At 43.0% G+C, this 8,807-nt stretch overlaps 1 protein-coding gene across 1 annotated transcript; it reads left to right on the forward strand.

Annotated features, from left to right (window-relative positions):
• The first annotated feature begins 708 nt into the window (after positions 1–708).
• rassf8a (Ras association domain family member 8a) lies at positions 709–6,929 on the forward strand. Its single transcript, XM_076089848.1, has 7 exons — positions 709–846; positions 2,554–2,937; positions 3,010–3,120; positions 3,157–3,353; positions 3,547–3,744; positions 4,410–4,542; positions 6,318–6,929. Exons 1-7 carry the CDS (start codon positions 744–746, stop codon positions 6,437–6,439), a joined length of 1,248 nt encoding a protein of 415 aa, XP_075945963.1. The 5' UTR covers positions 709–743; the 3' UTR covers positions 6,440–6,929.
• The last annotated feature ends 1,878 nt before the right edge of the window (positions 6,930–8,807 follow it).

Genomic DNA, 8,807 nt, shown 5'->3' on the forward strand with positions numbered 1-8,807 from the left:
TTGTAGCATAGTATTGGCTGCTCTTCTAATAACTCAGTCAGGAACTAAGGACATAACTATATTACATATGTCACAGGACACTGAACACACCTGTGACATCAAATACAAAACCCTGCTCTACTCCCTCTTGGGGAGTTCTGCTTCATCTGGCTCTCCCTTTTTCTTTTTGATTGTATTTTCATCCCTTCTCTGTTTCACTCTCTGTTCCTGTCCTCTCTGTGTCACTGAGTCAATCTTCCTGCTCTGTCTTTGCTGTTTCCATGTAATTCGTTGTACAAAAGCAGGAACTGGGTTTGGGAATGTGCTGGCAGACTCTTCCTGCACCCCCAACAGACATGTACCTATTCATAGAGAAGAACAAAACAACCGCGTTATGGCCAGCTGGTCCTGGCATGCCTGGCTGTACCGGTCCATTCTTAACTAGACTATCCTTTTACCATAGGCCGCTGCTAAAATAGCCTGTCTATACCTTATGTTTTCTGCTTATTTGACTACTTGTGTAGAAGCAAAACCGCAAGTGGAACTGTCTGCATTTCTGTGTGTCTGTCAAGACTTTATCCTTTTTGGTGACTGAAGACTGTAACTGTGGCCTTGAGCACATCCTGACTAACCGCTTCCTGTTTTCCCCTGTGTTTCCTCCCCACTAAAGTAGCCAGAGGGGCTTCAGCTGCCCTGCACCACTGGAGCCTTCAATAATGTCGGGGCAAACACACCACAACCGGCCCCATCGCTTCTGACCCAACATGGAGCTCAAGGTCTGGGTGGATGGAGTCCAGAGGGTCGTCTGTGGGGTCACTGAGACAACCACCTGCCAAGAAGTGGTGATTGCTCTGGCACAGGCCATAGGTGGATACGTTTCTACTGTAAAACCACACATAAGCACACCTGAGATACAAACAGACCTGTTAAAACTTTCTGCTGAGTTGTATATTTGACAAGTGAAACTGGATTCTGTTATTATGAATGGGGCTCGGTCCATTAAACTCATACCCAGGAGATCCAATGCAATGCATCAGTTACTAGATTGACTGCTACACACAAGCACCTAATAGATCTTTGGGTTAGTCTTAGCCATCGTCATATTTTGTGCTCACATATATGAATTCATTAGCATCAAGATGTTTAGAACTGCAGTGTTTTAAAACATTGGTAGCTAGCTAGCAACAATAAGCAGTATTTATTTTTGGCAATTAGCGTTGTGTACACCCAAGGATTGTATACTTCTGGTTTATTAAGTCACACTGCTGACATTGGATGACGTTCTGGTGTTGGTTTTGCCAGGAACATTAAATGACAACTTCCACATCTGCCTTGCTGAATTCCTGATCCAAAGCCTTTTTTGTCCCTTAGTGATTTCTAGTTCTTTTGAACTGCTTCTCCAAATTGCACTCTCGGAGTTGGTTGGAATTGGAGTTGGATTTTGTTAGAAAAGACAATCCAGGCTGTTTGGCATACTTTAAACCAGAGCATAGCTCCTGTGTGCTAACACTACCCTCTGTGTGTTGCCTTACCAGCAGTTTGATCTGACTGTATACTTCCATGTTCGCTATGGTCGTACAAGATCACTAAGTGCGGATCTAAAAATGTCTCTCACCCCTGTAATGCGTCATTAGTTAGTTAGTTAACATGAAATTGACTTTCATGGTATTCTGGTAAACTTATGAAGTAGTAGTATTTGAGTATCTGGCCTACACGTAGACTTCCTGCTGGTGGGTCATAGTCAGAGGCTTTATTGGTAGACTTTCTTGGAATGAAGCACCCCCCCTCTTTCCCATATGGCTCCTCCAGGAACGGAGGCACTTCAGCAGACTGTATTGACATCACTTCCCACAAAGAGCAGGGTAGGAGGAGGGAAAGTCTGACTCATCCCCCGGTCTCCTGCCAAACTGAGAAAGCAGCACTTCTAAGCCCCCTCCACTGCATTTTTTATATTAACGATGTATAAACCATTTTAAGTGATCCGACATCAATATTGATTTAGAACTTTGCTGTTTCTGTATACACGCTACGTGTTGGGTCTAGGTTTCCTCCAAACAGCTTTAGGCAGTTTATTCATGATAAACATTGAATCTTATGTAATGTGTAAAGGCTGCTCGTAGGGCTGAAGCCACTGAGAAACACCCAACACTGCAGCTTTTATCCTCCTTTAGCTGATTGTTCTGTTTTCCAGCTCGCATTACAGCATGGTTGAGACTTAAGGCTCTCATCTGACTTATAACGTCACTGTGAGCTGTTGTCAGAAACCACACTCAGACAAGCTGGACGAAATTTGAATGTTTCAAATGTTAGGTGTGCCAGATACATGGCTCCAACAGGATGACAATGTTGCTCTGTGTCTCTTCAATGTGTAAGGAATCTTTGCTAAAATGCTATCTTAACAGCTAGGTAAGATGCCAGTACATCATGGTTGCATTTCAGTAAGTTCGTTTTGCAATCCTTTACCACTTTAGTCGTCAAATTAGCTTTCAGAAGCTTTAGACAAAAGTCTTAATCCTTGCAATTTGGCATAACCATCTACCAGTATAAGAATTTGTTACAATTTGTTTTTTACAGGTCGCACTGGGAGATACACTCTGGTAGAAAAATGGCGTGACACGGAGCGTCACCTAGCCCCTCATGAGAGCCCTGTGGCTTCTCTGAACACCTGGGGCCAGTATGCTGGGGATGTCCAGCTGATCCTGCATCGAACAGGCCCCTCCTTGACTGAACGACCTCCCTCAGAAGGGCCCCCTCTCAGAGGGCCTGAACGTGGGCTGCACCGGCAGAGCCTGCCTCCCCTTGCAAAGCTTCGACATCCCAATGATCGCTCCCTCCGCCGCCGTGAACCGCGTCGTAAGTCTCTGACGTTCAGCGGTGCACCGAGAGGCCTTCGGGAGATATTGAGCGGAGGCCGAATCGGCGAGGCCGAAGCGAAGCGAAGACTCCTCCTGGGCAATGGTGGGAATCACCACCATGCAAGACCTGCCATCGGGACTGCATCGCCTGGCCTGTGGGCCTGTCGCATGGAAGACCTGGTCCGACTGGTCGGTCTACAGAGAGAGACTCTCAATGTGCTGGAGAAGAAGCTGGAGGCCTATGAGGCTGAGCTCCAGGCCTGGGCTGAAGGGCGAGGGGAGCGAGGTGGAGGGTTTATTGGTGACCCAGGTGGAGGAGGAGGGCTGATAGAGGAGATCCTGAGGTTGGAGAAGCATCTGAGGAAGAATGACGTGGAGATGGAGGAGGAGGAGTTTTGGGCCACTGAGCTGCAGATTGAGCTAGAGAGTGAGAGACAGCTGGAGGAAAGACTGCAGGAGCTAAGAGGACGCATGCAGGGCTGTGAAATGGAGATTGAAGAAAAGCTGTCAATGGTACAGGTGTGCTATGTGTGGGAGATATTGAACAAAACATCCTGTATTTTAGTAGCAACTTGTGGGGAATGATCAAATTATAGCTACGAATCAAAGAATAAGAATTTGGTTCTATTTCAACAGTCCTTCTAGTGATGTTTATACATTATAGTTAGTGTCTTGCCTCTTTTTCCATATCTGTGTCACTCTGCCCCATCAGAGTGTGGAGGCCGGCCTGGAAGAGGAGCGGCTGCAGAAGCAGCGGCAGGAGACCCAGTGGGTCAGTGAGGCAGAGGCTCGGTCCCAGGTGCTCAGGGCCAAGACCGAACTGAAAGCCCAGGAGAGGCAGGCTGTCCAGCTGGAGAGCAGCTGCAGAGCAGTGGACAGGTCACTTGGACAAGGCACCAAGAAACTGCAGGTAAGACATATGCACTCATTCAGGTACTTGTTTTTCAAATAAACTAAATAGTGCTGCAGTGTGATGGAGACCATCCATCAGTAACAATGCATTTAATCCTCTGTCCACCTGAATCGTCCCTCGCAGTGATGCTGAATCCCTGCCAGTATTTTTTACACTTCAAAGTCTGTTTACCGGTCTTGGGGAGTACTGTGATAAAAGTTATATAAAGCCATCTATGGCTACAGAGAGAGCTGTCTGAAATATTATAAATTCTCTCGAGCAATGTCACTTTGATGTCAATTTAACTGAGGTTGACAAAGTTTGTTCTTATGGTAACGTTTTATTGTTTCATCTATTATACTGTTTTATCAGGGTTTACATTTTACTTTAGCTTGTCTTGCTTTGTTGGGCCTCACTGTTGATCTTTTTGTTGCTTTATTGCCTTGCTTTGTCTCTCAAAGCACTTTGTAAGCTGAGTTTTTAAAGGTGCTATATAAATAAAGTTATATTATTATTAATATTATTATTATAAAGGACTTGGAGATTTAAAGTAATATTGCTAGCGTCTGGACATCCATATACTATAACGCACGCTCATACGTCTAATCTGTACCAGTAGATGTCAGTTGGAAGCAATTGGTAACGCTCACGCGTTTCCCTCTTCTCATGCTGTTTCTCTGAAGGATATGCAGCATGAGCTGGAACAGCTGACCAAGGAGCTGAGGCAGGTTAACCTGCAGCAGTTCATTAAGCAGACCGGCACCAAGGTCACAGTGCTGCCTGCCGAACCCAGTGAGGATGAAAGTACTCACAGCAGTCATGTTATAGGTAATGTCTCTTTCTTATAAACCTTGAATGGTTGTATTTTTGTTCTCTTGAGGAATATTGGAGTTAAAGATTTAACTCATGCCACAGGACATGCTTTAAATATAGTACAGTACATATCGTGTAATGTATTCCTAGGCATCTCTTGCTGTTGACTTAAATGGAGTAGGAAACTGACCTTGTAGTGTGTAGTCGGTGACATTGGGGTCAGATAAGCCTATGGTCAAATTCATACTTTGTTTGTCCATGTTTATGCGAGGGTCCACTCGGGGCCGCGGGACGTAAAATGTGTCATCAGAGGGTGTAGGTCTGTGCGGACATCCGCATACCGGTACTGTACTGTCACCACGCGGAGCTGTTCAGCCAGTGACGTCCGCAGTAGCCTGTGTACGCGTCTGTTAGGGTGTATAACCGAGGCTTAACTGATCTGAACTAGTCTGAACCAAGACGAGTATTACAACTTATTTGAATGGTAAAGTGCATGCTGTCTGAGGATAAATGCTGCCTTTTGGTTGCCTTTCAGACAGGCAAGACATGACTTATTTTTTGTTAAAGTGCACTTATTATTGTTCTACCCCGTGTCTTGACAGCCTGCTGAGAGAAAATGACTAAGCTTTAGTGTCCAAGTGTGAGTGTGTGAATGTGGGAGAGATTGTGAAAGAGAAAATCGGGAGGGGGTAGCGGAGAGAACAGTTTTAGCTTTTACCTACTCCAGTGGCAATTATAGTCTCCATGCCAACAGCTGCCTGGATACAGGCAGACCTGGCATCATTCATTCACCCTACTTTCTCTGTCTAACCCTCAATCCTTCTGTCCCGCTGTCACTCTGTCACATGCTCAGCAGTGTCCGTGATGGGCTCTTTGGACCAAAGCTCTGTCAACCTACATAAACTAAGAGCACTGAATAATGGGAGAGCACTCACATTAAAATAGAGATGATCCACATCAGCTGTCGGCCAGCTGGTTATTGAAAACTTCACAGTAATATAGTACCAATAACATAATTAGTGAGTAATAGTAATTAAGATTGACTTCCAGGAGCAAGTTAGAGGTCAGGCTAGAGCAGTGCATTATGTGTTGTTACCGGGGACACAACCATCAGCCTGGAATATTAGGCTTGAAACAAAAAGAGCTGCACATCCAACTTGCAAAACAAAGTTTATCTACAGACACTAAAATGTACAAACTTAAAAAATAAGACTACAACCTCCCACCATCCCTATGAATAATGTTGTATTCCACATGCCCAATGCCTTAAAATCTCATGTACATTTTTTTTACAGTTTTTTTTTACAGTTTACACCCACTTGATTTGATTTTGTTTCAAACACAATCTTAACTTGAATATGTCACCTCAACAAAGAGCCCATTTTTATTTTATTTTTCTGATTGCATGACATATACTTCATCATTGCATCATTTAGAGCAGTGGGTCTCGTTATTAAAGTTAGCAGTGATGGATTTCAATTGTGAAACATAATGAATTGAGTATTCATGTCCTTCCAGTAACCTTCCAATTCATGTGTGTGAAATCAGCCAGAGCCTTTTGTACCTAGCCATTAAATTCACTGCATCTGATGATTCTCTGCATGGCTCGGCACTGCCCCCTGGTGGCACCACAGCAGAGCTATCGCGTAGCATCCACAGGGCTTTGTTGTTGTTGTTTTTTAATCTGACTATATACTTTCTGCACCAAACCTTTGAAATAGACTTAAATAAGTTAAATTTTGAATTTTCTCTCTTTCATATGATTTCTTATTTCTCAGATTTAGTTCCCCTTACTGGCTCCCTGAAGCGTCCGGTGTCGTCGCACCATATGTCCAGTCACCTCCGGATCCTCCACAGCCCTCTCACTTCCGGCCTGAATCCAGAGGGGATCTACGTGTGAGACAGCTCTGCTACGAGGGAACACGTCATGTCTCCTTTCCAGAGGTCCTTTCACCTCGGAACACATTTGTAAGTGGATATCTTTGTACAGGATACCTCAGTAGCACACTACTACACACTGTTGTCTCAATTACCTGAAGGCAACCTCGGGTGTGAAGACTCAAAAAGTGACAGAACAATGTTGAACTTGAACTGGAAGTCGTGGAGCAGTTGGGTGGGAATGAAAGATGGTTGGAAGGAACGACGGAAAAAAACACACAGCAGCAGCACCAAGTCCAGTCCCTGGAGATATTAGGACGTTCTCAACATCAGGCTGTTGTGGACTTCCTTTATAAACATATCCACTTAATGTACTTTAGTAACTGCTGAATGATTTGTATTCTTTTCTCACTAGCATCATGATTCAAAACGATTGCCTTTTGAATATTATTCTTGAGAATCTTGGTATGTGAATTTAATAAATATATCTCTAAAATCATATGTAATTTCTGTAGTGAGTATGTTTTACCCAGCATAATGTCTGGTTCTTATATAAGTAATGAAGGATCCACTATAGTAAACCTGTCTAGATTCTATTCTTTTGCATATCAGAATGTATTCCTGTTGCTCTGACTCTGTTCATGTTACAACTATGCACAAAAGGTTAATAGTTTTGTTACTGACGAATGTTACTGTGTGTATGTACCAAAATGATTGCTTACTGTAAATGTTTTCTTACTTTTCAGCTTTATTTAGTGAATTACTATATTTTATTACAAAGCGGTGCATTCACAGTTACAAAAATGCAGTGCCCTCATTGGTGCAGTGATACCTGCATAATGAAACGGTGTAAATGACCCTCTTAAGCTTTTTGTTGTTAAGATTACTACACAGTATATTTTTGCCAAATGTATTATGCTTGTTTTTTTCTGTAAGGACTGATGGCCAAAGATTAGCAGGTCTTGTTGCATGATTGTGTTGTTAATATAGCCATATCTGGATGTGCAAAGCACCCACAGAACAGTAAATCACATAGTTGAATCTGGTGGCATGTAATAATACAATGGATAGCTACAGCTACAGTGTGTTTGAGCGTGAGAGTGAGTCTGTGATTAAAGAGATGTGTGTGTGTGCAGGGTCAGAATAGCCACGGTATCAAGCCCCTCTTAGGTCGTAGCTCAGCTGCTAATCACATCAAAGTGCCTTATATTCATTCCACAGTTCTTGTATTCAAATAATGTACAGTAAAGCTTTAGTAGACATATTGAAGCAATGATCCTAGTCAGTTTCGGTCAGCTGTTGCTAGATGTATTAGTGGCACATTGCTGCACAGAGAGAAATGGCACAGCATCAAAGAGGAAACAACGTTGTGTTTTATCTGTCAGTATTTTGTAGAAATGTCAATGGAAAGAACAATATTGAGAGTGCTTTCCACTCTGCTACTGTATTATTGTCACCATAATACTATATGCTGTAAAAGGCATTCACATTTAATCTGATTTATTCCATCATGCAACACACACTGTATACTTTATTCACCGGTTTATATCAGCACCGTCACCCAGGAATGAAAGCGTTGATGTGATACAGAAGAGAAGTCCACCCTGCAACATTCAGCATCTACAAAAACACAACACAATACATCATCACTACAGTTTGTCTCTCTCTTTGTCAGTTAACGGAGGTAACATTCTTAGTCTATGATAGTCTATATATTGGAGCGGATTTTCCCTTTAAGAAACCACTTGTGTGCTTTTTCCACCCGGGGATGAGACGTAGCTGTGGTCACTGTTTACAACCATGTCTGTTCTAGAAAACTCTTAAGATGTCGACTGTACATAACCTGTTTTTATTTGTCCCTGCCTTAATATACTGCAAAGCGTTGACAGATGTATGGCTGTAACTGGCTGCTGATATGACATGAATTGCATGATTCAATAAACCCTCTGACAAAATTAAATGTGTCACGACTGCCGCTCGTGGTAACTGTTTGCCAGTGGATGCAAATGAGGAGGAACTTGCACTGCTCTACATGTTTTTCAAGCTTTTCGCCAGTAGATGGAGACGTTTACTCAGTATTGTTAGAGACATGAGCACAACATGGCTGGCAGAGAATTAGGAGAGGAGCCTGAAATGATAAAGAAATGTTGTCAGCGTATAAAATGTATATTAATACAATTAAACAATGCTACTTGGTTTCACGGGAGGTTTAGTAGAGGATGGTGTATGGTTAAAAAAAGGCATAGATGCTTTTGCCTAAACCTTCAAAGTTGCACTCACTGGTTAGTGAAGATACTGACAGAACCTTAATATAATTCGTAAACAGAAAGAAAAAGTAAACCATAAAAGGAAATGGGGGGGGGGGGGGGGGGGGGCTTGTGGCATCATGC

Source organism: Anarhichas minor, unplaced genomic scaffold, assembly GCF_050575085.1.
Source record: "Anarhichas minor isolate MPS153535 unplaced genomic scaffold, ASM5057508v1 ptg000011l, whole genome shotgun sequence".
Classification (NCBI taxonomy): domain Eukaryota; kingdom Metazoa; phylum Chordata; class Actinopteri; order Perciformes; family Anarhichadidae; genus Anarhichas; species Anarhichas minor.

Coding starts and splice junctions, on each gene's coding strand:
- rassf8a (XM_076089848.1), top strand. CDS start 744: ATGGAGCTCAAGGTCTGGGTGGATGGAGTCCAGAGGGTCGTCTGTGGG. Junction 3,121..3,156: donor TGAAGGGCGAGGGGAGCGAG/GTGGAGGGTTTA, acceptor GTGGAGGAGGAG/GGCTGATAGAGGAGATCCTG. Junction 3,745..4,409: donor AAGGCACCAAGAAACTGCAG/GTAAGACATATG, acceptor GTTTCTCTGAAG/GATATGCAGCATGAGCTGGA.